Source organism: Trachemys scripta, chromosome 7 (genome assembly GCF_013100865.1).
Source record: "Trachemys scripta elegans isolate TJP31775 chromosome 7, CAS_Tse_1.0, whole genome shotgun sequence".
NCBI classification, from domain to species: domain Eukaryota; kingdom Metazoa; phylum Chordata; order Testudines; family Emydidae; genus Trachemys; species Trachemys scripta.
In genome coordinates this window covers 31,597,300-31,624,935 of record NC_048304.1, presented here as the reverse complement: position 1 = coordinate 31,624,935, position 27,636 = coordinate 31,597,300, and the positions used below count along the sequence as shown (strand labels likewise).

General features: G+C 44.1%; 2 protein-coding genes across 6 annotated transcripts in view; both read left to right on the top strand.

Annotated features, from left to right (window-relative positions):
* Positions 1–7,382, top strand: part of CAPN1 (calpain 1) — a 55,190-nt gene extending 47,808 nt beyond the window's left edge. For all 4 annotated transcript variants that reach the window (XM_034776123.1, XM_034776122.1, XM_034776121.1 and 1 more), the window contains exons 16-22: positions 1,463–1,520; positions 1,965–2,029; positions 2,283–2,351; positions 2,632–2,710; positions 4,309–4,425; positions 5,205–5,263; positions 6,134–7,382. In XM_034776123.1, coding sequence (XP_034632014.1) covers positions 1,463–1,520; positions 1,965–2,029; positions 2,283–2,351; positions 2,632–2,710; positions 4,309–4,425; positions 5,205–5,263; positions 6,134–6,160 — 474 coding nt within the window. In that variant the 3' untranslated portion in view covers positions 6,161–7,382. The remainder of the gene's footprint in view (positions 1–1,462; positions 1,521–1,964; positions 2,030–2,282; positions 2,352–2,631; positions 2,711–4,308; positions 4,426–5,204; positions 5,264–6,133) is intronic.
* A 14,514-nt stretch (positions 7,383–21,896) lies between these two features.
* POLA2 (DNA polymerase alpha 2, accessory subunit) overlaps positions 21,897–27,636 on the top strand; it is a 48,746-nt gene continuing 43,006 nt past the window's right edge. The window contains exons 1-5 of one of the 2 annotated variants that reach the window (XM_034776924.1): positions 21,897–21,977; positions 22,849–22,976; positions 23,872–23,957; positions 25,111–25,168; positions 25,821–25,927. In XM_034776924.1, coding sequence (XP_034632815.1) covers positions 22,863–22,976; positions 23,872–23,957; positions 25,111–25,168; positions 25,821–25,927 — 365 coding nt within the window. In that variant the 5' untranslated portion in view covers positions 21,897–21,977; positions 22,849–22,862. The other variant, XM_034776922.1, reaches the window with a different exon arrangement.

Sequence of the window (27,636 nt, the reverse complement as noted above, 5' to 3'; positions counted from 1 at the left end):
TGTCTCACTTTACTTCACTTATATTTTACTAGGCCTTATTATTATCATCAAGGCCAATTTTAGGCCCCAAAACCAGTTCTTTATTTATATTACAATCTAACATATACAAGCATCATCTCTATAGGTTACACAAGATAAAATGCTTTCCAATTATTCAGCAAAATCAGCTGGCTGTATTGTTTGTCCTCTTTCGGGTTTAGGACACTTGAGGTGTGAATCGTCTAATTCTAAATCTTTTCTCCCCATACCATTCTTAGTCCAGCTGCTAGACTAATATTTTGCTTCACGTGATGTAAGAAGATAAGTATGATTAGACCTCAGTAGCTGAATGGATTATCTCCAAAGCAAAATGAGGTTCTATATGAAATGGTGTTGACTATCTTTTTAGGTGGCACTTTTCCCACTGCATCGTTACCAAATTAATGCCTCCATGTGGTAGTGGGAGGGAGCACTGCTGCTGGAGGTTTTGCCTTGACAGTTTATGGTAATTAAAGTTGAACATGAGCTCCCTCTGTGATGGTAATTAGCTAAGAGGGCAAACACAGTCTTTGGATGTATAAGCAAGGTAATATAAAGTAGGAGAAAGGAGGTGGTATTACCTCTACACGGCATTAGTGAGACCATTCTGGTGTCCACATTTCAGAAAGGTTGTTGAACAATTGGTTAAAAGGTACAGAAAAGAGCTACAAAAATGATCCACAGTCTGGAAAACATATCTTAGTGTCGGAGACTTAAGAAGCTCAGTCTATGTAGTTTACTCAAGAGAAGAATGAAAAGTGACTTTATCCTGTTCCACAAGTAAATATATGGGGAAGAGATTTCTGAAAATAGACAGCTCTTTAATTTAGCAGAAAAGACACAATGAGATCCAGTGATTGGAAGCAGAAGGTAGACAAATTCAGACTAGAAATAAGGGGACATTTTTAACAGTGAGGGTAATTAATCACTAGAATAACTTAGCTAGGGATATGGTGGATTCTTCATCACCTGAAGTCTTCGAATCAATACTGGATACCTTTCTAAAAGATTTGCTATAGCTCAAATAGAAATTATGGGTTTGATGCAGAAATTATTGGATGGGACTCTCCATCTTGTGCTATGCAGAAGGTCAGACTAGGTCCCTCCTGGCCTTTAAATCTATGAATCTCAAGTCACTGACTTCTCACAGAAATATAGAGGGTTTGGTCCAAGTCATTTTAGCCAAATTCCAATTTGAGTAATGACATTCTGCCTCTCAAACGTCTCCAGAAGTTTCGGTTGGATAGCATATTCTTCACTTCCCATCCCATCCTAAACTAATGTGTGGTGTTGCTTTGCACTGTTACTTGCTGCCATAATTCATCTAATAAATGTGGCTGCATCTTAGCAATGGGTGGTTCTGTACATAATTTGTACATCAGTTTAATCACTTTGGGATGAGAGACACTATAGAAATGCAGTATTATTTCTTTGGTTCTTCCAGGATATGGAAATCAGTGTCTCAGAACTGCAGACTATCCTCAACAAAATCATAAGTAAACGTAAGTAATGGAAAAAACAGCATCACATAATTCAGCTGACCTATTAGTGTCATAGTCTGAATCTGGGTATTTCTTGGTCAGTCTCTGTAATCTAGCATACCATGGGGTTCTCTTCTTGAAGTAGTACCAGCAGTCTGATGCACCCAGACTGGTAGCTGTAGATTGGGCACTGGCACTCTTTTTTGAGCATCAGTATAGGAGACAGAATCAATATATTTCTCTCTTCTACTGGTTGGAAGCAGTCTCATTATCTACTAGCAGAGGATGGAAATGAAAATAATTCTTGCCTCACTCCTGCATTAAGGTTGCATTCTTACAAGAAATCTAAAAAGAACACAAAAAAGCTCAAGTGTTTGTAATGAGGATGCTAGCTTTTCACACAGTGCATTATAAACAACTCTGCTATGTGCCTTAACTTTGCCCCCTCTTTGCTTTAAATTCCAGATAAAGACCTCCGGACTAAAGGGTTCAGTACTGAGTCATGCCGAAGTATGGTGAACCTCATGGATGTATCCTCCTTCTGCATCTTTGTTACATCCACATGACTTCCTGGCCCTTTGGGTTGTGTTATGCCTGTAAGATGTAGACCAGTCATTAGGGTATTTTTTTTTAATTAAGTAAAAATGACATATTATAGCTACCAGGGTGCTAGTGTTTAGTGGAGACGTGGATTGGTTTCTTCTTGGGGTGTGATGGGAGAGGAAGTTCCTCTTCAGGAAGTAAGCTTGCAAACATTTCTCCTTAATAATTTTTCCTGAATAGAGAGATGGAAATGGGAAATTAGGACTGGTGGAATTCAACATCCTCTGGAACAAAATTAGGAGTTACCTGGTAGGTGAAGTTGCTATTGATGCCCCGCTTCTGCTTCCTTTAGCTTATCCATATCAATCACAGAGAATTTCCGATGTCACTTGAAAATGCTCTGGTACCAGCACTGACAATTTGGTGCTTTTTTTTTAATCCATTCTTTGTTGTTCGTGTACACAGCAATGTGATATTTTTGCACATTTTCAGTAGACTGTGTGACTCTGTTTATTACAGTCCATGAGATTTCTTACCCCACTGCAGGAGTGTCCAGTACCCTCGTGTCCTTTTTTGTTTTTTTGTTAAGGTTGTCTTTAGGAAGTTTGATTTAGACAAGTCTGGATGCATGAGTGCCTATGAAATGCGAATGGCGCTGGAGTCTGCAGGTGATGTATTACATACTTTGATGGAGTTAACTTACTACCTTCCATTTAATTCATTTGTCAGTTAATTCATAATCTCTTCCATCAGAAACCAAACAAATACCATTTGTACCTGTGACAGGGTCGGTAGCTCACCGCTGTGGCGCCTCCTCCTGGCCGCTTCGGGGAATTAGTTTTGCGCCAGTAGAGCGCCCTCTTTGGGTGGCGTTCCGCCTGTTGTCTCGCCTCTGTGGGGTGCACGGACTTGCGTTGCTCCCGACATCGGCGTCCTCTTCCAGAGCACTGCCCTCCAACAGTGTCCCTTTGTCCAATCACACCCCCTTCCGGGGGGGAGGTAAACAACAGCCCCACACCTTCAAGTCCGATCCTCACCGTCTAGGATCTGGTGTGGTTCTGACTGGCCGCTCCCTGCGGCCCGTGGCTGCGTGTGGGGTGGTACAGCAAACAAAGGGGGAAAAAGGGGGGGGACTCAGGCCCGCCCACTACTCTGAGTCCCGGTCCAGAGGCCCTCGTGTGACAGTCTCACTGTCTTCCTTCTCCTTCCTCCTCTGACTATCCCTCTGGACTGCTTCCCCAACAGCCCTTCACTACGCTAGGCCTCCTCCTCCCAGGCCTGCCGCCTAGCAGGCTATGGAGTAGGGCCTTCTCCCACTCTCTCAGGCTGGCCTCCCAGCTCTGGAGACAGACCTTCCCCTCTGAAGGCCTGGGACAGACTGACTGCTCCTGCTCTGGGCAGACTTTTATATGGCTAAGCCGGGCCCTGATTGGCTGGCTCCAATCTGCCTTCTTATTGGCTCCCAGTAAGCCCTCTCCTGATTGGCCGCGTGTCTACGCAGGCGCCTAGGCCTGCCGCAGCCCAGTCTCTCTAGGTGTGGGGTAATCGCCCCACCACAGTACCCTTTATTCCAACCATGATGGAACCAAGGTTTTGATAGGTTTGTCCAGATAATCCATCTAGGAACTGTAGAAAAATGATCAAACGGTTGTACGAGAGGTTAAACTTCTGAGCAAAGCCAAAGAAGAGCGCTCCAGTAAGATCTGTGCAACTTTGTTTTAGATGTAGCTGATCTAAGTGCTACTGTGCTCTGCGCAAGAAATGATGTGCCCTCTTGTGGTTGCACAGAAAACCTGAGTAGTTGCTTGTTACAATCCAAAATGACAAGATTTGATTGGTAGTAGCAAAGAATAATCATATTGGATCAGATCAGTAGTCCATCTAACAGCTGTCTATCCTATTTCCAACAGTGCCCATACAAGCTGCTTCCTGTAGTTATGGAGTAACCTGCCCACAGAGAAAGTTTCTTCCTAACCCCTCTTGGCTAATGTCCTACAACATAAATATTTATATCCCTTCCAAAACTCTTGGATTTTTTAATCCTTACTATAACTCAGGATATTCTGGTTGTCCATATAAATGGCCAATCCTTTTTTGAATCATGCTAAATTCTTGGCCTCAATGATGAATAAACAGATCTCTCTATACATACCCGACTTTCCAAGAGTGGTCTGTTTACTCCACGTAATACCTGTGTGGCCTGAAATCAAGTGGTCTAATGCTGTTTTAAATTGCTTGACTTTTTAATATAGTAATGTCTTGACAGGCTTTAAACTGAACAAGAAACTGTATGAATTGATCATCACCCGTTATTCTGAGCCTGACTTGGCTGTTGACTTTGATAACTTTGTGTGCTGTTTAGTGCGACTTGAAACCATGTTCAGTGAGTACAAATTTCTGAGAGTATTTTTATGTTTCTAACTTGTTGTTTCTTACCATGTGGGTATGCATTTCCTGTTATGGTACTATACAGATATTTCTGTGCACAACCCAGCTGGAAATCAGACTCTAACCTACTCAGCTTTAAAATATTCTCTTGATCTGTGCCAGCTCATGAAGTTTGGGTATTAATGCCCATGGTACCAAGTAACCCATTTGGTGCTGACCGTGAGTATTTTCCCAACAGTCAGCATTCTGCATTGGCACTATTCAAACTCTCGACTGTGAGCCATTGATGGTGCTACTCACAGAATATTTAATAACTGTTGTAAAGCTATTTATTGGGATTAGCAGACAATCAAAATGGTAGATGGCAGAAGGCAGGGATAACTCTTCGATGGAGAGATTACTAGTTGAAGCATCTGTTAATAATTTTATTGCAAATACCAGCACTCCCGTTTATTTTTTAACCCCGTCTTTATTTAGATTTGAAAGGGCTAGGTCCTACCTTTATTCTGTTGGCAGCAAGAATTGTACATGTGTTTCATTCAATGGATTCTGATGCAATGTTGGATTAAAAAGCAGTAAAGGGAAGGTAAACGTTCTCCAGCAGGTTTTCTTGGTGAAGTGGTACCTACTCCATTTGGAGATAATTCAGAGGTATACTACTTTCTATAGGAGGTCTGAGAATTACCCAGAGGCATAAAAGTTTTTAAACGGTGCAATTAAAAAATAATAATTACAAAACATTCCCCTCTTCCCCCCCTTTTCCCATCTCTATAGGGTTTTTTCAATCTCTGGACACAGATAAAGATGGAATTGTCACTTTTGACTTATTTAAGGTACATACTTTTTTTCCTCCCCTGGTTTGTGTGGGTCTCTTACTTCCCATAGCTGTCCCTCTGGAGTAGATATTAACACCTCCCATGTTAGTCTTGCTCTTCCCCTTGATCATTATTCTATGAGTCATAAGAACAATAATTACAATTCACTACACATTCAACCACAAAAGAGGTAGTGATAGTGTTCTCCAGTATTTAGTGCAAATGATAGAGAATTAGGATTTCTTGGTTCTGTCCCAGCCCTCTCACCAATTTTGGGCATATTAGTGTGCCTCAGTTTACCCATCTCTAGCAGGAATACCTACCTCATACAGAAGTTATGAGGCTTTGAATTTATTAATACTTACTACTACAACTACTAATTTGTGGTCCTTGATGAAAGTGGCTATGGATATGCAAAGAATTATAATTACTAATCTGTAAATTTGTCGCAAACACCAGTTTGCCCCCAAAATGTTCCCATAAACTACCTCAGTTTTTAATACAAACTGGTAGATTTACCAAGTCTTTTTGATTTATTTTATCCCAGCAGAGTAATGATGTCAGCTAGTGGTCTCCTCATCTGGGGCCTGATCCAAAGACCACTTTTAATAGAAGTCATTCCACTGCTTTCAATGGATTTTGGATCATGCCCTTAGGTGGATATGAAAGTAGAATCTGAAAGGCTTGGAGCAAGAAGAGGGCATAGACACACATTTTTATTGTACAAACAAACATGTTATGCTATACATTCTTTGGAGTGTTCCTCCCTTTAGATGTAGTACAAAGAAATGTACACTGATTCCTGGTTAATGTGGTAATTGTTTCAGGTGGAAATGGAGATGCAGGTTCCTGGAGATGATTCACATTCTCTTTGTTTCTCCTCTGCAGTGGTTACAGCTAACCATGTTTGCTTGAAGAAGAAAAGGATCCACTCCCACCCAGCCATTCAGTTTTTTTCCCCATGTAATCTCATCTGCAAGTGCCTTTGCCTTGGGATAAGGGGAGGGGGATGTCTCCTCCTCCTTGCTGCCTCTACTCCTTGCCCCACACCTACAGAAGCCTCACTTTGGACAAGGGGACCCCACGCCTATGCATGGAGATACTCTTATCACTTCCTTCCCTTATGCCTGGTTGACTTGTCCTTGGAAGCCTTTCTGCACCTTCTCTCAGGCAGCTAAAACCATTCTGTTTTTAATTTTTAGTGCAACATTTTGGTGAGAAACTGCAGGACACAATGCCAAAGCCACATATGGGCCTTCTCATTCAATTATGTGCTCATTTTTTTAAAATGGATAAGTACGTCTGATGCCAATGGGGGATGATGCTACCCTCTTGTAGAGCCCGCCATACAGAGTATCCTAGAAAATTTGCTGCCTTCCGGAGGTCACGTTTTCTAGGCTCCTTCTCCACACTTTGCTTTTTGGATTTGTTTATGATTGCTTTGTTAGTGAAGATTCTAACTAAAGTGCTAAATATTACAATTTGCCAAGGCAACCGCTTCCCCTCCTCCCCCTCCCTTCCTGTCCCTGTATTACTGGTCTTTACTCTCCCTTCTTTTCCCCTCGCCCACCCCCAGAACTTCCATTTCAGCCTCTGGCTTTTTGTTTTTAAATTTCCTGAGACAGACCCCAAAGGGATTAGGGCTGTATTTGCAGGTCTCCTTATATGAGCCCTTTTCCATGCTCTTTGTACCTGAGAATATACATGAGAGAGGAACAGTGAGAAAGGGCCCAGCAAACTGGAATGTATGCATTTCATTCATGGTGCACTGTGAAAAGCCTTCACCTTAAGATGGTGACCTGGGATTTCTTGTGCCTCAAGACTACAATAGCCAAACACCTTTCACCTGTTTCACCTTTGCCTTTCCACACTGCCGCTGTACTTATCCAAGCTTAAAGTAGCATGAACATTCTCCAAAGCTTTCTCTCCCTGAGGTCAAACTGTTCTTGTCATTTACTATTTTTTATATTCCTGTATGTGATAAGGGGATTTTGAGGTGATTAGCATGCTTATTTAACATTGCCAGGAGTGTCAATATCAGGGATTATCTTACACATACATACTGAGTAGTTTTATTTTGTATTGTAGAAATCGAATGTTTTAATGTCAAAAATAAATTTTAAAAGTACTATTAAAACTATTTTCTCCGTGTTTATTCCTTTCTGTTCCTTTAAAAATGTAGCTATCCTGTAATTTTGGGTTGTTAGCTTAGCGCATATACACAAAGCTCCAATACAAAGCAAAACAAACTCTATATCCAAGTTTCTCTGGTTCAGACTGAACTTAAGTGGTTATGTGCCATGGTCTAGGCCAACAATCAGCCTCCAGAGAGAAAGATTAACTGGCACTCTGAAGTGTGGAGTTAAAGTTAAGGTGTAAAATATACTGAATCTGAGAAGCCAAATAGTGTGTTTGAATTAAAAAAAAAAAAAAAAAGTGTGCCTACGTACCACTCATGTTGAAAATATAATACTTTTAAAATCAATTCTAGCATTCTGATTATAATATGGGAAACCCGGGGGCAGATAGTCATCACGTATAAATTGTTTATAGCTTCACTGAGGTCATGAATTTGGAACTATGACAATTACGACCCTATAACAACTTACATCGGATGAAGCGCTGCCTCAAACAGATTAGTATTACCATAGGAGACAGAAAATGGGGTAATTTGGATTATTGCCTACAATAATTTTACCAGTAAGCATCATAGATGAATCCATGTTTGAAGGGTTTAGGGATTTTGAATATTTTAATCAGACTGTTAATTCAGTTTACATTTGTTTGATGTTAGAAGCATAACTATCCTTAGCATTGGTCAGTAAAACAATCATTCCGCTAACTTGGCTCTTTAGCTGCAAAATTGTGCAAGTGAGGGTATGTCTACACTATGGGATTAATCCAGATTTACAGAATTCGAATTTTGGAAACAGATTATATAAAGTTGAACGTATGCGGACATACTAAGCACATTAATTCGGTGGTGTGCGTCCATGTACCGGGGCTATCGTCAATTTCCGGAGCATTGCACTGTGGGTAGCTATCCCATAGTTCCTGCAGTTTCCTCCGCCCATTGGAATTCTGGGTTGAGATCCCAATGCCTGATGGGGTCAAAAACATTGTCGCGGGTGGTTCTGGGTACATCGTCCCCCTCTCTCCAGGAAAGCAACGGCAGACAACCGTTTCGCGCCTTTTTCCTGGGTGAACAGTGCAGATGCCATACCATGGCAAGCATGGAGCCCGCTCAGCTCAAGACAACAGTCACCAACATTGTAAACACCTCGCGCGTTATTGTGCAGTTTATGCTGAACCAGAACCTGCAAAACCAGGTGGCAAGGAGTAGGCTACAGCAGCGCGGCGGCGAGAGTGATGAGGACATGGAATTTTATCAAACCGCGGGCCCCGGTGCTTTGGAGATCTTGCTATTAATGGGGCAGGTTCTAGCCATGGAACGCCGATTCTGGGCCCGGGAAACAAGCACAGACTGGTGGGACCGCATAGTGTTGCAGGTGTGGGACGATTCCCAGTGGCTGCGAAACTTTCGCATCCCTAAGGGCACTTTCATGGAACTTTGTGACTTGCTTTCCCCTGCCCTGAAGCGCCAGAATACCAAGATGAGAGCAGCCCTCACAGTTGAGAAGCGACTGGCGATAGCCCTGTGGAAGCTTGCAATGCCAGATAGCTACTGGTCAGTCGGGAATCAATTTGGAGTGGGCAAATCTACTGTGGGGGCTGCTGTGATGCACGTAGCCAAAGCAATCACTGAGCTGCTGCTACGAAAGGTAGTGACTCTGGGAAATGTGCAGGTCATAGTGGATGACTTTGCTGCAATGGGATTCCCTAACTGTGGTGGGGCGACAGATGGAACCCATATCCCTATCTTGGCACCGGAGCACCAGGGTACCCAGTACATAAACCGCAAGGGGTACTTTTCAATGGTGCTGCAAGCACTGGTGGATCACAAGGGACGTTTCACCAACACCAACGTGAGCTGGCCGGGAAGGGTTCATGACGCTCACGTCTTCAGGAACACTACTCTGTTTAAACGGCTGCAGCAAGGGACTTACTTCCCGGACCAGAAAATAACCATTGGGGATGTTGAAATGCCTATAGTTATCCTTGGGGACCCAGCCTAGCCCTTAATGCCATGGCTCATGAAGCCATACACAGGCAGTCTGGACAGTAGTCAGGAGCTGTTCAACTACAGAATGAGCAAGTGCAGAATGGTGGTAGAATGTGCATTTGGACGTTTAAAAGGTCGCTGGCGCTTGTTACTGGCTCGGTCAGACCTCAGCCAAACCAATATCCCCATTGTTATTGCTGCTTGCTGTGTGCTCCACAATCTCTGTGAGGGTAAGGGGGAGACCTTTATGGCGGGGTTGGAGGCTGAGGCAAATCGCCTGGCTGCTGATTATGTGTAACCAGACACCAGGGCGATTAGAAGATCACACCCGGAAGTGCTGCGCATCAGAGAAGCTTTGAAAACCAGGTTCATGACTGGCCAGGCTACGGTGTGAAAGTTCTGTTTGTTGAAAACCTGCCCCCTTGATTGACACATTCCCTGTGAGCAAACCACCCTCCCCCCTCCAATCACAGCTTGCTTTCAAAGGAAATAAAGTCACTATCGTTTAAAAATCATGTATTCTTTATTACTTGATTATAAACATAGGGAGAGAACTGACAAGGTAACCCGGGTGGGGTTTGGGAGGAGGATAGGAGGGAAGGAAAAGGCCACTTAAAAAAAACACAACAACAACAACAATATAATGACAGCCTTTTGGTTGGGCTGTCCACTGGGGTGGACTGGGAGGGTGCACGGATCCTCCCCCCTCCTCCCCCCCACGTTCTTACACGTCTGGGTGAGGAGGCCTATGGAACATGGTGAGGGGGGAGGTTAAACAGTGGCTGCAGTGGCACTCTGTAATCCTGCTGCCGTTCCTGAAGCTCCACCAGATGCCGGAGCATGTCCATTTGATCACGCAGCAGCCCCAGCGTTGCAGCCTGCCACCTCTCATCTCAACCGTCCCTCATGACCTCACATTCACTTGCATCTTTCCTGTACTTTGATACAATGTCCTTCCACTCATTCAAATGAGCTCTTTCATTGTGGGTGGATTCCATGATTTCCGAGAACATCTCGTCTCGCGTCCTCTTTTTCCGCCACCTTATCTGAGATGCCTTTGGGACGGAGGAGGGAGGCTTGAAAAATTTGCAGCTGCTGGAGGGAGGGAAAAAAGGAGAGAAGTTTTTAAAAAGATACATTTTACAGAACAATGCTTATACTCTTTCACAGTGAACAACACTATTCACATTACATGGCACGTGATTTCAGTGCAAGGTCGCATTTTGCATCTTAATATTGAGTGCCTGTGGCTTTGGTGTTAGAGATCACAGACACAGGTCCGGGCAACAGACTTCGGCTTGCATGCGGCCATGGTGAGCCATTGTCTTTCGGCTTCTGCACCCTCCTTTCCCACATACCACACAAAGCCCATTGAGTGCTGCGGTTTTCCTGTTAACCTTCAGCAGGAGAAAACAAACTAACGCCCCCCCCCCCCATCCAATTCTCTGGGATGATCGCTTTACCCCTCCCCCCACCGCGTGGCTGGTATCAGGGAAGATCCTTGCTAGCCAAACGCTAAAAGCTCAGCGCCAATTCCCCCCCACATCCCCCACGCTTGGCTAACTGCAGGGAAGGATTTTTCAGCCACAGGCAAACAGCCCAGTAGGAAGGGCCACCTCTGTCCCCTTAATTAAATTCCCATATTTCAACCAGGTTACCATGAGCGATATCACTCTCCTGAGGATTACAATGCGAGATAAAGAACGGATGTTGCTTGAATGCCAGCAAACACCGGGACCATACGCTGCCAGGCTTTGTCATGCAATGATACCAGATTACTTGCTACTAGCATGGCGTGGTCTGTCCTACCATGGAGGACGGAATAAGGCTGCACTGCCCAGAAACCTTGTGGAAAGGCTTTTGGAGTACCTCCAGGAGAGCTTCATGGAGATGTCCCTGGAGGATTTCCGCTCCATCCCCAGACACATTAACAGACTTTTCCAGTAGCTGTACTGGCCGCGAATGCATCCCAAGTCCTCCGGGCAAAGTAATCATTAAAAAACGCTTAAGATATAAAACATGGTTTAAAAGTAAAAGTAAACTCACCTGAGGTCCCTTACATGGGGTCATGGTCTTGGATACTGCCTTGGGAGGGTTGGGAAGGTACTTCAGTCAGGCTGAGAAAAAGATCCTGGCTGTTGGGGAGAATGGAGTGCTGTGTGCTCTCCGCAAGCTCGTCCTCCTCCTCTTCCCCATCCGCAGAATCCTCAGGTGTGGTTGAGATTACCCCCGCCTCGGAATACATGGTCAGAGGTGGGGTAGTGGTGGCGGCCCCCCCCCCTAGAATTGCATGCAGCTCAGCATAGAAGCAGCATGTCCGCGGCTCTGACCCAGAGCGACCGTTTGCCTCCTTGTTTTTTTGATAGGCTTGTCTGAGCTCCTTGACTTTCACGCGGCACTGATCTGAGTCCTTATCGTGGCCTCTCTCCATCATGCCCTTGGAGATTTTTTCAAAAGTTTTGGCATTTCGTCTTTTCAAATGTAGTTTTGCTAGCACTGAATCCTCTCCCCATATAGTGATCAGACCCAGTACCTCCCGTACGGTCCATGCTGGGGCTCTTTTTCGATTATCAGACTGCATGTTTACCTGTGCTGATGAGCTCTCTGTGGTCACCTGTGCTCTCCACGCTGGGCAAACAGGAAATGAAATTCAAAAGTTCGTGGGGCTTTTCCTGTCTACCTGGCCAGTGCATCCGAATTCAGATCGCTGTCCAGAGCGGTCACAATGGTGCACTGTGGGATAGCTCCCGGAGGTCAATACCGTCGAATTGCGGCCACACTAACCCTAATTCGAATTGGCAATATCAATTTCGGCGCTACTCCCCTCGTTGGGGAGGAGTACAGAAATCGATTTTAAGAGCCCTTTATTTAGAAATAAATGGCTTTGTTGTGTGGACGGGTGTAGGGTTAATTCGATTTAACGCTGCTAAATTCGAATTAAACTCAGTGTAGACCAGGCCTGAGAGAATGTTTGTAAAGTGCTTTGACATCTTTAGGTAAAAAGTTCTAGGTATAAGAATGAAGCAAAATTCTTTTATACTCAATCTATTGCCTGAGCAGATTCCAAATTGATAAAGGATGTCAGAAATCCATACTGTTGGCTATTGGTATATAAAGTGAGATCTGCATGTTACCAGTCTGAATACCTGTCCTCAATTAACGCATGGCTTCTTTTTTTTTTGCGCTTCGGCAGTTTGAGCGGCCGTTTTTTTTGGCTTGGGGTGGCAAAAATGGTAGAGCTGTCCCTGGCATCTGTGGAGATACAGAATTCATCTGTCTCACATAATTTTGTATTTTCCCGTATAAAAAACATTTTGCCTACGTACCGCAGTTCCACCTTTCACACTAGAGGCTGCTGTGGTGCCAGAACAACCAGCTGCATTCATGAACCACAGCAGCCTCTGGTGGGCAAAAGGGGGAACTGCAGCACTTAGGCAAAATGTATTTTATGCAGGAAAATACAAAATTCTATGCCAGTGCTGCAGAATTCCCCCAGGAGTAGAAGTTCATCATAGCACCGTGCCCGCAGAGCCAGTTTAGGACAAAGTGGGGCACACAAGACTGCTGGGGGGGGGGTGTCACAGACTGGGGTTCAGAATGGCTAGTGGGGGGGGGAGACTAGAGCATGGGCTCAGGAGCTAGTGGGGTTACTGGTTGAGCCTGGGGATGGGGGGCTGCAGAGACCCATGGGGATGAGGGGTGCAGGGACAGGGGCAGACGTGCCTGACTGAAGGGGGGAGGTTCGGGGTCAGCCAGGGTCTGTATGGGGGAGGCATCCCAACACCCTAACAATCCCCCCCACCCCCCTAGAAAAATCTCCCACCCACACCCAACATCCTCTAGCTTCACTCCTAGGCTCCTTCCCTCTCCCTCAGCTCCTCTGTTACCCCTGACTCCCCCAAGCCTTTGCACAGCTTCTGATAGGTGCAGAAGATACAGTTCTGTATTGTAATTTAAATGAATTACACAACGTTCTGTATTAACATACCTAGCAAGGAACCTATTTGTCAAAAAAAACCAAATTTTTTTTATCTGTGTTGTTACATACTTGCTGACAGATATTTTGAAATAAATTACTAAAATAAATTACTGGCAAGATTATATTGTATTATTTTGACAAATAAAATACAGAGTTTTGCAGAATTTTCAAATATGTGCAGAATTTTTTTGGTGCAGAATTCCCCCAGGAGTACTGCAGTGTAGACATTTGGGCTCAGTGAGGTTCCTAGAGTCAAAACTCAAGCTCAAACAGCTACACTGCAGTTAAACAGCCCTTTAGCCTGAGCCCTCTAAGCCCGAGTCAGCTGCCACAGGCCAGCTGCAGGTATTTAATTGCAGTGTAGACATACCTAAGAGCCATTGTGACAGAGTGCGAGTAGTCTAAGGCTGACTCACCACTCTGGGCACTTGGTAAGTGTCCCCACATGAGCAGAAGTGACAAGATAATTGAATAAGTACCAGCTGATCAACTAGTCAATAAGGGGATTCAGCTCATCAGCTGAGGATGTCAGAGAGACAGAGAGGTGGAAAGCTAGAGGGAAAGGCACATGAGCCCAGCATCTCAGAGAGGTGTGATGTGTCTTCCCCTCCTGCCCTGTGCCTTGGTAGTAGGTAAAGGCTTGGTGAAAAGCCTTATGCTGCAAGGAACATTGTAAATAAAGCACATAGCATTGAACTTGCCAGTGGTGTGCATGAAGACTGTGTGCAGTAAGGAATCCAAGATGAGAGAACCCTGCCCCAGCCCTGTCACTGACAGTCATGGACATTTTAAAGTGATACCTCACAGCTAGGGTTGCCAGAAAACTGAACACCCCTGCCCCGCCCCCACTCACTCCATCCCTCCATCGCTTGCTCTCCCCCACCCCCCACATGCTCATTTTCACCGCAAAGCTCAACAGGCACCAGGAGAAGACCAGGAGCTGCAACTAGGGTGACCAGATGTCCTGATTTTATAGGGACAGTCCCGATTTTGGGGTCTTTTTCTTATATAGGCTCCTATTGCCCCCGACTCCTGTCCCAATTTTTCCACATTTGCTGTCTGGTCACCCTACCTGCAACAGTTTGAATATGGGAGATGGAATGTGTGATTCAGATACCCTTCACCTCACCAGGGAGAGATTTTAAACACTACTAGAAAATTAAACTTTTTAAACTTTTTCTGAAGTGTAAAGAAGATACAAACAATATAAACCAAAAGTAGTTTTAATGAGAGTGCCAATTGAAACTACTTACATTTATACTTCTGGCTTTTTTTGCCCCATCATGCATGTATTAAGTCCAATAACTTGTTAAATAGTTTGTCTGGTTAAAGCAGGTGTCAGCAACCTTTCAGAAATGGTGTGCCAAGTCTTCATTTATTCACTGTAATTTAAGGTTTCACATGCAGGTAATACATTTTACATTTACAGGGGCTGGCAGACGGAACCCCAGACTGGCAGCGGGCTGAGCAGGGCCAGTGGTGGGGACCCCGGCTGGCAGGGGCCAGCAGATGGAACTGCCTGCCAGAGTCTCGGCTGCTGGCCCCACTCAGCCCGCTACCAGTCTGGTGTTCCATCCGCCGGCCCCTGCAGCCGGGGTCCTGGCCGCCAGATCTGCTCAGCCCACTGCCGGCTCAGGGTTCCGTCCATCCAGCTGGCAGCAGGCTGAGTGGGGCCGGCAGCTGGGACCCTGGCTGGCAGGGGGCCGGCGGATGGAACCCCAGGCTGGCAGCAGAGTGCCACTGGAAATCAACTAGTGTGCCGCCTTTGGCATGCGTGCCATAGGTTGCCAACCCCTGGGCTAAAGCATATGTTCCAGAAGCATATGTTCCATATGCATCTAGTCTTGATTTAAAGACCTTATGAGATGGAGAACCCACCACTTCCCATTGTAATTTGTTCCAATTGTTAATCACTCTCACTGATAAAAATGTGTGCCTTATTTCTAATTTGATTTTTTTCTGGCTTCATCTTCCAGACTTTTTTATGCCTTTCTCTGCTAAATTAATATCCGATACTACAGGGCTCCTTATTTCCCCATGAAGATACTTCTACACCATAATCAAGTCACCTCTCAGTCTTCTTTTTGATAAACTAAACATATTGAGCTCTTTAAGCCTCTCACAGTAAAGCATTTTCTCTAGTCCTCAAATTGTCTTTGTGGCTCTCTTCTACACTCTCTCCAATTTTTTAACATCCTATTTAAAATGTAGGCACCAGAAATAGATATAGTATTCCAGTATTTCTTTCACCAGTGCCATATACATATACTCCTACATGCTAGTGTTGCTCTCGAGAATGGATGAATAATAAAAGGGTGAATAGGTCAAAGTGAATTTAAGCTTCAAATACAGGTGATTAAGACAGCTAGTAAGAATATAACTTGTAAAATTGATCCCCAATTTCTGTTTTACTTTCTTGGGGGTTAATGGGTAATCCAAAAGGGAAACTAAGAATCTGCTCCACCCTTAGCTCTATTTTCTTAATAATTTGATTTGCTCTTGACAAGTACAAAACGGATTTGCTCATGTCACATCATCTGTATAAATGTTGTGTATAATGCAACATTGGTGCAACAATTCTGTTCCATCTATGAGAAAATGGACTACAGTTCACATTTGTTAGTGGTGATAACTTGTGGAAATGATAAACCAGTAAATATATTTTTATTTCATAAATGGCTATATTGTAATTTTATGTGTGGAATTAGGACCGTGTATTATCACAGCTGCAATGGGTCCATTAAAGCCCAAATACAAATCCATAGAGCACAACCACAGAAATGCACACCTGTCCAGATACCTATAAAAATAAATCTGTAGAAACTGACTCCCACACCTACATGCAGATACACACGTGTATTCATGTGTACACCTCTAGCATGCACTAACACATTACTTCCACGTTATTTATTATTACAATTGTTGTTTAGTGCCTAGAGACCCCAACTAAGATCAGGGCTCCAGGGTGGTAGGTGCTGGACATACACATAAAAAGTCTGCAATAAAGAGCTTATAATGTAGCTAGACAAAGGTGGGAAGAAATGCATGACACATTGGCTCTTCTGCAATTACTAGTCAACAACATTTACTTTTTAAGAAATAATACAATACATTTCTTTTAGAGTTCCCTTCTCTTTTAAAAACTTGTTATGAAATGAATACACACACATTTTATGTCATCAATTTTTTGTATGCAAGCCAGCAAAAGGACTAAAAGTCAAAAAGTTAGGCTGCAAATTTTATTCACACAGGTATACACACATGCGGCAATACAAGCACCTCCCTACACAAAGACACACAGTCTCTTACACACACAATGCATGCATGCATACACTTGCCTACAGAGACTTTTTCATACACTTTTCTGGGGGCTGCCTAAATCACCCAGCCAGGAAGGGAGGAGGGTGGGCTGGAGGGGAAAAGGTGGTGGTGGTGGGGAGAGAGGATGGGGAGGGAAAGAGGCCAAGGATAAGAGCAGGGTGGGGGTGAGAGGGGGCAGTGAAGGAGAGAGGGGGGGGTGAGGGGATATGTGGGATGGGGATGCAGGAGGAGGCAGAAGGCTACAGGTGCATGAGGATGTGGGGGGCACAGGGTGTATAGAGACATAATGGGAGTGCAGCAGTGTATGGAGATGAATGGGGTGCAGGGATGTGGGGGGTGACAGACATGGGGGTGGCAGCTCTGGGAGGTGGAGAGGATGGGTGGGAGAGCACTGTAAGGGATACAGATCTGGGATGGGTAGGTGTGGGGGGCAGGATGGGATTGGATAGGGGAGGGATGCAGAGATGGGGATGAGGGTGCGGGGTTTTGGGATGGGGAGGGATGCAATGAGGAGGATGGGGGTGCAGCCCCTTCTCAGCACTCGGAGACGGGGATACACATACCTCCAACTCCTGGGTGCCACCAACTGGGCAACAGACCACGGTTTGCCACAGCTCAAGCCCAGCCACACGAGAAGCACGAGGAGAAGAGGGCAACAGTGGGAGAAGTGCATGCCATGTGACCCCTCAACTGCTGCCTGGTGAGCGCTCGCAAGTGGCACTAATTCCTCCCCTACTCTGACCCAGCCAATTGGAGCTATGCCTGAGGGCGGGGCAACACACAGACCTGGCAGCACCTAAGGCTAGGAGACAGACATGCCAGCTGCTTCCCGACCTAGGAGCCACATGGTCCACGTCTCGGCGGTTAGCAGGGAGCCTACAAGCCCCCTTGCGGCCCTACACAAACCAGACATTCAACGGCCCGATCAGCGGTGCTGACCAAAGCTGCCAGGATCCCTTTGTGAGACCTGAGGAATCTAAGATTTGTTTTTTAAAGTTGTAATTCTTTTATGCATACCGATGTCCCTCTTAGGGAAGTTATTAAAGATAGTCAGTGCCTACTGAGAAATCAAATAGAAAAATTCTTTGCAAGTCACCTCTAAATTTTACATTACAGATGCGATGTGTGGTCAGTTCTTATCCTGGTTACTTATTGTATTCACTATTGAATTCTACAAAATTGCTAATATTATTAGCCCAGAAAAGCAAGTATTACTATTAGCTGTATTGCAATGGTGCCTACCCTAGACCAGGGGTTTTCAAACTGCGGGTCGCAACCCAGGTCAGCATTGCCGACTGGGCCATTAAAAGTCCCATCGGCAGTGCTGCCTGGCTAAGGCAGGCTAGTCGCTACCAGTTCTGACACCAAGCTGTGCCCCGGAAGCGGCCATTAGCACATCTGGCTCTTAGGTAGGGGGGCCACGGGGCTCTGCAAGCTGCCCCTGCCCCAGCCCCAGGCTCTGCACCCAGCCAATGGGAACTTGGGGGGGGGGTACTGCCTGCGGGCAAGAGCCACACGGAGCAGTGCTTCTATATCCTGGGAAATTTCCCAAAATCTGGGAATTTTTGAGTAAAGTGTTTCAACTTGGGAAATTGGGAATTTTTATTCAAAACCTAAATAATCCTGGGGAAATTTCATAAAAAGTAAAAGACTTTCCAAATCTCAAAAATCCTGGGAAGTTTTCATAAAAAGTAAAATATTTGCACTCCTTTTAAATTTCCCTCAAAATGCGTTCTTCCATTGGTGAATATTTGTCACGTGATTTTCATAATCGGGCTGTGCTGCTCTCCTATTGGTGGTGCTTCAAAGTACTATATCATGACGGCACAAGTGAAGTGACAAGTGCGCACATGCATGCACAACAAACCAACCTCAGCAACAGCTGGCTGGCGGGTAATGAGGAGATGGTTATCAAATTTATCTTCTAGGTAAGGTTTCTTCAAATAATTAAATATATTGCAATACTTACTGATTATGATTAGTTTCTTGATCTGTCATTAAATCTCTAAAATTTTGTATTTTGTGCTTGCAGTTGCACAGAGAATGTGGACCAGAGTATTCGGCTGTTCATAAATTTGTAACAGCACCTTCCTCCAGGCAAATATTAAATATCTTCGCCTACTGTGTTAGGTAATATATAATATGTTCCCTTCTTTCATTTAAATATAAACCGAAATATACATTATACTAATTATCGCATTCCATTATTTCAGAGATCTCTTTCCATTTTTTAATCTAATGTAAAAAATGAATAAAGAGACCGATAAGGCTGCTGAGAGGAGGAAGTAGGAGTAGACCAAAGATCTGTCCACGTCAAAACGAAAACAATGGGATAGCACCCCCGACAGAGTATTGAAGACTCTGGGTGAACCTCCACCAAAAGAGAAGCCATCTACTTTAAAAAAAAGCCTTTCAAGACTCGGGGCTTCAAGAAGGTAAATACAAAGACTGGATGCAGAAAGTAGAAAACAATTGTTTTTTAGCTTATTGCAAATGTTGTGATGTAAAAATCCAGGCAGGTATTAGTGAGTTAGATAAGCACGCTAATGGTAAAAAACATAAACAAAAGGTTGAGACAGTATCTAATACAAAGAAAATTGATGATATGTTTAATAAACAAGATTGTGAAATTAAAAGCACAAAAATTTGAAGAGCAAGTTAAAAATGCAGAGATTAGAATAGTCTGTTACTTTGCTGAACACAGTGTCAGTATTCAATCTGTAGAACACTTGACTGAAGTACACCTCTATCCCGATATAACACGACCCGATATAACACGAATTCGGATATAAAGCAGCGCTCAGTGGGGCGGGACTGCACACTCCGGTGGATCAAAGCAAGTTCGATATAACGCAGTTTCACCTATAACGCGGTAAGGTTTTTTGGCTCAAGAGGACAGCGTTATATCGGGGTAGAGGTGTAGTTAAAAAAATATTTCCCTGATTCCAAAATTGCTGAGGCTGTAACATTAAAGAAAGACAAATGTACTGCTATAATTAGCAATGTTTTGGTGCAAACTGAGACTGAGGAACTTGTAGAAAAATTGAAAGTTAATGAATTTAGATTATTCAGGTCAATTCATGTTTGCAAATATATCTGAACTTTCTAAAAAGGTTTTCACATTACTGCATTCAAATGCAGCATGTCAAAGAATTTTTTCCATGGTAACTGACATAAAAACCAAAAAAATAAACTGTATGACAATCAAAACACTCAATTCTAGTATAGTTATAAGGTCAGCATTGAAAGCTAAGCAAGAGAAATGTTCTAATTTTGTAATTACTATTAAGCACTTGTATTTACATTTGTAAAAATATGTACAGTAAAAATGACAGTCATAAAACTAGTAAAAATATTAATGATGGTGATGATGTTCCTAGTGACAAGTCAGAAAATGGATAAAACTCAGAGATTATAATAAGGAAAATTATATGAAAGAGTGTTATTTGTTATGTTTGCTTTTTTTAATTTTATTTTATAATCATGTTTACTTTTTATTTTTTCAAAGTAACTTTGATGTACAGTACACTGCTAATGAACTGTTATGCATTCCAATTTTTTTTGTTAGTTTTTTTTTTTTGCTTTTACAAAGCTAAACTGCTACAAGCAAAGTTTAAATCAGTTTAAGAGCAACTACGTGAAAAGTTGCAGCAGTTTACCCCACTGTGTTTAACACAAGAATGCCCTACTGGGTCAGACCAAAGGTTCATCTAGCCCAATTAGGGTGACCAGACAGCAAGTGTGAAAAATCAGGACACAGGGTGTGGGGTAAGAGGAGCCTATATAAGAAAAAGACCCAAATATCAGGACTGTCCCTATAAAATCGGGACATCTGGTCATCCTAAGCCCAATATCCTGTCTTCCAACAATAGGCAGTGCCAGGTGCCCCAGAGAGAATGAGCAGAACAGTTAATCATCAAGTGATCCATACCCTGTCGCTCATTCCCAGCTTCTGGCAAAAAGAGGCTAGGGACACCAGTCCTGCCCATCCTGTCTAATAGCCATTGATGGACCTATCCTCCATGGAGTCATCTAGTTATTTTTTTAACCCTGTTATGGTCTTGGCCTTCACAACATCCTCTGGCAAGGAGTTCCACAGGTTGACTGTGCATTGTGTGAAGAAATACTTCCTTTTGTTTGTTTTAAACCTGCTGCCTATTAATTTCATTTGGTGACTCCTAGTTCTTGTGTTATGAGAAATAGTAAACAACACTTCCTTATCTATTTTCTCTACACTAGTCATGATTTTATAGACCTCAATCATCTCCCCTTAGCCATCTCTTTTCCAAGCTGAAAAGTCCCAGTCTTATTAATCTTGCCTCATACGGAGGCCGTTCCGTACCCCTGATCATTTTTTTTGCCCTTTCGGAACCTTTTCCAATTCCAATATATCTTTTTTGGGATGGGGCAACCACATCTGCAGACAGTATTCAAGATGTGGGCGTGCCTCTATATAAATCTATGGTAACATGGTATTTTCTATTCTATTATCTATCCCTTTCTTAATTATTTCCAGCATTCTGTTCGCTTTTTTGACTGCCGCTGCACATTGAGTGGATGTTTTCAGAGAACTCTCCACAATGACTTCAAGATCACTTTCTACTAATTTAGACCCCATCATTTTTTATTTATATATATAGTTGGGATTAATACCAACATTGTGTGTACACTAGGCCTTTAGAGGGGTGTTTCTCCCCAATCTCTTTGCTGCTAATCAAAGGACCCTTCCCCCCCCCCGCTTAAAGCATTTCCCCTTCAGAGCTCCCCCGCCCCATCCCTGGGGTCTCCTGGCCTGTCTCCCTCAGGGAGAGGTTATTAGGAATTCCACCCTTGGGGGAGGAATAGGGAGGCTCAATTTATCTAATCCCGCTCAGGAGGCTCCTGCCCAGCTCGCTCACTCTCCCCTCATCCTCCACCCTAACTGTCTCGTGCCCCCGCCCGCCTTCTGAACGCTATCGGCAGCGCGAGACCGACCGACCGACCAACCAACCCTCTACTCCCCTCCCCTCCCCTCCCTCTGGGGAGCTCCACGAGCCAGCCTCCCCCGACACCCGCCCTTCCCAACTCCGCTCGCGAGCTGAACGAGGAAAAACAGCCCCGCCCCTACCGGTCTCCAGCCCCGCCTAGGGCTTCGCATAGGCTGCTCGGATGTGTAGCCACGCCCCTCAGCTTTGGTTTTGGTCACAACTGACGCGGTATTTCTGAGGGAGCTACCCCGCCTTCTCCCTATTAGCTGCTCAGAGGTAGCTAGCCACGCCCAGTCAGAATAGACCCCGCCCCTTTGGCTGCTGGAGGCCGGAGCAGGCAAGGTGACGGCCGCCGTAAAGTACTGAAGTGTCGTGAGGGTGGCGGGTTTTTCGCTTGCTTTCTGTCTCAGCAGCCGGGGGTGGCCGATGGGGTCGGTCTGTGTCGAGGAGCTGCTGGAGGATCTCAGGGTCTTCGGGGTGGGCTATGAAGAAGAGGCGGTGCCCGACAAACGTGAGGGAGGCGGCACGTGCCATTAGGGGATGAGAGGCGAGGAGGTGGGGGGGCACAGGCGGTGTGTGGGGGGGAGGTAGCGGGAACCGAAGCGGGGTTTGAGGGAGAAATTGGGACGGAGGGGCTTCTAGGGCAGGTGTAACAGGGGTTGTGGGGGCGCAGGGAGCGGACCCGTCGTGCGGGTGTGTCCTGGAGCTTGTGAGGACGGGTGGGTAACGGGGCTGTGGGGTGGCGGCAGGTGTTGCGTGGTGGGAGTAAGGGGATGGGGTAAGCTGAGATCCTGGCGGGGAGGGGGATTGCGGGGGGGGTCTGGAGGAGGGGTTTTGGGGGTATGAGGCAGAAAAGTGATGAGCGGCATAATTTTGCTCTTTGGACGCCGCTTCCTTCTGCGCTTAATGTCACTTGTTGCTCCATTTCCTGTGTTTAACATTGGGAAAACTAGTGTTTGGGACTAGATGCTGTTTGTATCAAGGTTGCCAGCTGATCAAGTTGTGGTGTTCTGTCCCAGAGGTTGATAGGGGGGACAAAGTGCCTCTTTTGCTTGGTCCGAAAATAGCGAGGAACAATTGTGATTTGACTCTAATTTATCCTCTGCAGTGCTAAACAACTGTAGTTGTGGTGTCTGCCTATTAAAGCAAGAGAGATGACATCTGCAAATTCATCAGTGATTCAACTCTGTATAAAATATCTGTCCTCTTGCAGTGGTTGAACTATGCATGACGCACAGACTGGCACAGAGTGACTTGGCTAATGCATTAGTTGCCTTCACTACGACTAAAGAAGACGGGTCTCGTCTCACTGTAGAGATCCTGAATGTCTTTGAACATGAAGTAAGAATGATGTTTAGTAAACAGCTAATAGAGGGTTGGGAGGAGGTGTAGTTTGCCTTGTGTAAACTGGGGGAAAAGGTCATGTTTTTAAGCACTAAATTCCTACACTCTGTATATATACCAGCAGGTGCAGTTTTAGAACGTGTTGACTAGAAACACTTTCTTTAATATAATTTTATCATAATTAAGACAAATCTACCGAGAGTGAAACAAATTCAAACCACCCCTTGCCCTAAATATAGGAATAATTGAGTATGGTGTTTTGGCTTCTTGCTGCTCTGAAGATTATTTATCTTATTTTTTTCTATTATAGTAACACCTAGAGGTCCCCACTGAGAACAGCAGTCCTATGGTGCTGTGTCCTATATATACACAATTAGCAAGTCCCCGCTCTGAAAAGCAAACAATCTAAATAGACAAAACGTTCAAAGAGTGAGAGAAAGGAAAGCTTCATATTTTTGAGACTCTTCATCGCTTTTAAAGCAGGAAATGAAACTGCTTTATAGGTTGATATTGGATCCCCCCAATCTTATACAGGTCTATCTATGCCATATTTTTAGCGGACACTAGACATCTGAGCACGTTCTAAAATCCCAAATTGCTTTTGAATTTTTTTTTTTTAAACTTATTTTTCAACAGAAGTCTGAGGGCTTGAGCACAGGCTGGGAACTCCCAAATTCTAATCCTAACTCTGATGCTGTTTCTCTCTGTGGCCTAGGGTGACATTTCATCTCTCTGTGCCTCAGTTTCTCCGTCTGTGAAATGGTGTGTAAGATTAATACCCAGGGTTGGATTAATTGGTTAACACCCGTAAAGATCTTTAGAGATGTGAAGTGCTATATAATCAGGTGATGTGTACAGCTTGAAGTAGTCATGGACTTTCATTATTCCTCAGGTACTCAACAAAAGAGTTAATAAAGCTCATCAAAAAAAGGACAACAGATACTCTGGAATCAAGGATATCAACACCATTCAGGGACTGTATCCTTCTCTGCTATTTGTTTAATATTAGGACTTTTAACTGAAAAGGCAAAATAAGTCCCTTTTTAGCTGACTTTCTTGATTCAGCCTGTACTTTGGTGTTACTATATAGCATAGTTTACAGGAATTAATTACATGTAATCTGTCTCTCAAGAGAGAGAGGATGGTTCAGTGGTTAGGGTGCTAGCCTGGAATTCTGGAGACCGGTTCAATTACCTGCTATGCTGCAGATTTTCTTTGTGACCATGGGCAAGTCACTTAGTTTCTCTGTGCCTCATTTCTCTATCTGTAAATTGAGTACAGTAGCACTGTCCTACCTTGCAGGTGTATGTCGCATTAAAGATTGTGAGAGTCTCAAATGCTATGATGATAGGAGTCCTATAAGTACCTAAGATAGGTAGTCGGCTTTCTCTAGTAAAAGATTTTTAATATTAACTTTCTCCTAGCATTAGATCAAAGATAAGTAACAACTTACTCTGCACCACTAGGAGAAACAGCTAGAGTGTCAGTGCTTGTACTGGGCTCCTCTGTGCTTGATTCTGTTCAAAATTTAGGAAGATACTCCAAAGAGCCTACAGTGTAATTTAAGATAACTGATGTAGATATGCTGGGACAAAAACTATGTAGACAACATCAGTTGGCAGTCTCCTGTGGTTGTTATGGCAAAATTGGATTTTGAGGAGGCTTCTCCATGCATAAAAGAGCAGGATGGGAGAAAGCTGTTAACTTTAAGGTTGGAAAATGCATTCCTTTTGTGTAATGTTTCTTGTCAATATCTTAAGTTGTTCTCAGAACTGCAAACTTTTGAAATACCTTAGGCACCCTCCGATAGTTCCTATTGGAATAAATCAAGAATGAATTTTTAGTGCTTGGCAAAAATCTTGTGACCTCCATTTTACAAGAAGGGCAATAGCCCTCTAAAGATAGTTTTACCTCTATAATATCTTTGTTTTTAATCACTTTAATTGAAATTTATGGACCAGATTCTCCATTGCACTAGTGTAAATGGCTGCACGTGTGTAGGGCAATACACTTCCAAGACAGAACCCTAGGATTTTGCAAATGACTGAGTAAAGGTGCAGGGTAACAAATCGTCAAATCCTATATTTCAGTAGATGGTACTCTGTTCTCTTCCATGACTAATATTTGTTAGCATTGACATAGAGGAGGAAGAGGAGAACCTCTTAGATGCCTACACAACACCATCAAAAGTAAGTGTATAATGTTCTGTATGTTTCTGTTCCAAAAAGTGCTACCCAGCTCCATTCTCCTCTGAGATGTTGGAAGCTGGGTGGAATTTTAAGGCTTTGGGGCATATGTGAAAGTGTTACTGTTTTGTTTGCTATTTCTTCTGTCTTAATGCAAGCAAAGATTTACTCTTATCTGGGGTGAGCACAATTTTTCCTTTGGATGTGTGATTAAATATTGTTTCCCTTTCATCAGGGTAAGGAAAGGAGATAGATCTTGTGGCTGGGCTGGACAGTTTTCATGACTGTTGCAGGGCTATTTTTAAGGAATAAGGACCCAGTCCAGCAATGACTTCTGCGTACTGCTTTGAATTTGGTGTGGGTGCAGGGGTCCAGCTGTGCAAATGTTATTGCGGGATCGGGGCCTGTGTCACTTTAAAAGTCATAGGTCTGATTCTTTGTTGCCCTATTAATCTGGTTTGGCAGCATTTTACACCCATTTTACATGGTGTTGATCTAAACGACTACACAAGGTGCATTGCAATGGAGAATAAGGCCCTCTCATGTGTCTCCTGAGGAGTAATAGCTGACAGAAAATGGCATATGTGTAAAACCCTCAATTGAATTTCAAAGTAATCTGGGAAAGACTGACATATCTGTTCTTCCTGTATTGTAGGGCTCTCAGAAACGGAACATAACAACACCAGAGAATCCACGATCTAAAAAGACTTTATCCACCCGTAGCCCCCACCTAGTTTTCTCTCCAAACAGCTTCTCTCCAAGGTATGGTACTATTGGTCTCCCACTTGAGTTGGCTCTTCTAGCAGCTCCCTGACTCCTCTTCACACTAACTTTGAATGTGGTTTAAATTGTGGCTGAATCTTGACGCTAAAGCCTCAAGACATATGAAACTAGAAACTGAATTTCCTCTTGTATAAGCAGGGGAATACCGAGCAGGAGTAGGGAAGTGGTATTACCTCTGTGTATGGCATTAGTGAAACCATTATGGGATCACTACATCCAGTTCTGGTGTTCATATTCAAAAAAGATTTTGAAAAATTGGGAAGGGTTCAAAAAAGAGCCACAATTATTATCTGAGGTCTAGAAAACAGACCTTAAAGTGAGACACTTAAGTTCAGTCTCTTTATTTTACCCAAAACTCTTGGTCACTGTCCTCAAGTATGTACATGGGGAAAAGTTTTTTGGATCGTAGGCAGCTCTTTAATTTTAGCAGAATGAGATCAACTTACTGAAAACTGAAGCTAGACAAATTCAGGCTAGAAAAAGGTGCAAATTTTCAACAGTGAGGGTAATTGTTGCAACATTGTAGCTATGGATGTGGTGGATTCTCTATCACTTGAAATCCTTAAATCAAAACTAGATATTTTTTCTAACAAATATGCTGTAGCTCAAGCAGAATTTATGGGTTTGATCCAAAAATTATTGGATGAGGTTCTCTGGCTTGTACTATACAGGAGGTCAGACTAGATGATCATAATGGTCCCTTCAGGCCTTAAAATATATGAATCTTTCCAACTCCTGTCTTCACAACCCTATTGATGATGGACACAGACATAGGCGCCAACTCCGTGGTGCTCCGCCCTGCCCTAGCTCACCTCTGCCTCCTCCCCTGAGCGCGCCACGTGGCCGCTTTTCCCTGCTGGCTCCCAGCGCTTTCCGGGCACACGAGCACCCACCGGTGCCGAGTAAAGTTGGCACCTGTGAACACAGATTATTAACAACTATTCGGTAGCACTTAGAGGCTGTACCTGAGGTTGGGACCATATTGTGTGAGGCACTCTACAAACATAACAAGAGAATCCCTGCCCCACAGAGCTAGTTAGACATTACAGATGAAGGCTGAGAGAAAAACGGGCAAAGTGACTTGCCCAAACTCACAAAGTAGGTAAGTGGCAGAATTTGGGAATAAAACCCAGGTCTCCTGAGTCCTGGTTTGGTGCCCTAATCCACACTGCTTTCCCAGTCTCATGGTGTATGCTAATCTGATGACATGGGGGCAAAACTAGAGTAAGTTAGGGAGCAGATCTGTCTGTCCATTTTAACCACGTATATGGTCCCTATCACTAGTGTCAAATCACCTCACAACTCCCCTGTGAGGTAAGGCAGTGCTATTATCCCCTATTTAATGATGGGGAGCTTGGGTTAAGTGATTTTTTTTTTTTTCCCCTCAAGATCACACAGGGACTCTGTGGTGGGGCAGGAATTGAACCCATGTCTCCCAAGTCCTAAGCTGGTGCCCTACCCACTGGGCAATCCTTCTGAAATGACTGACCGCTGTGGGAGGCTATCTGACCAGAGATGTCTCTGCTTTTCCCTCCCAAAGACGGCCAACAGGGTAGAGACAAAGATCTATCACTACTGGGTTTGGGTGGGCAGAAACTACTGATTGGTTAGACTACTGCTATCTAAGAGACATACAGAGTATAGTGGGAAAGACTGCAACAAGCTGCTGGCCCAGAACAGTTTCTGGG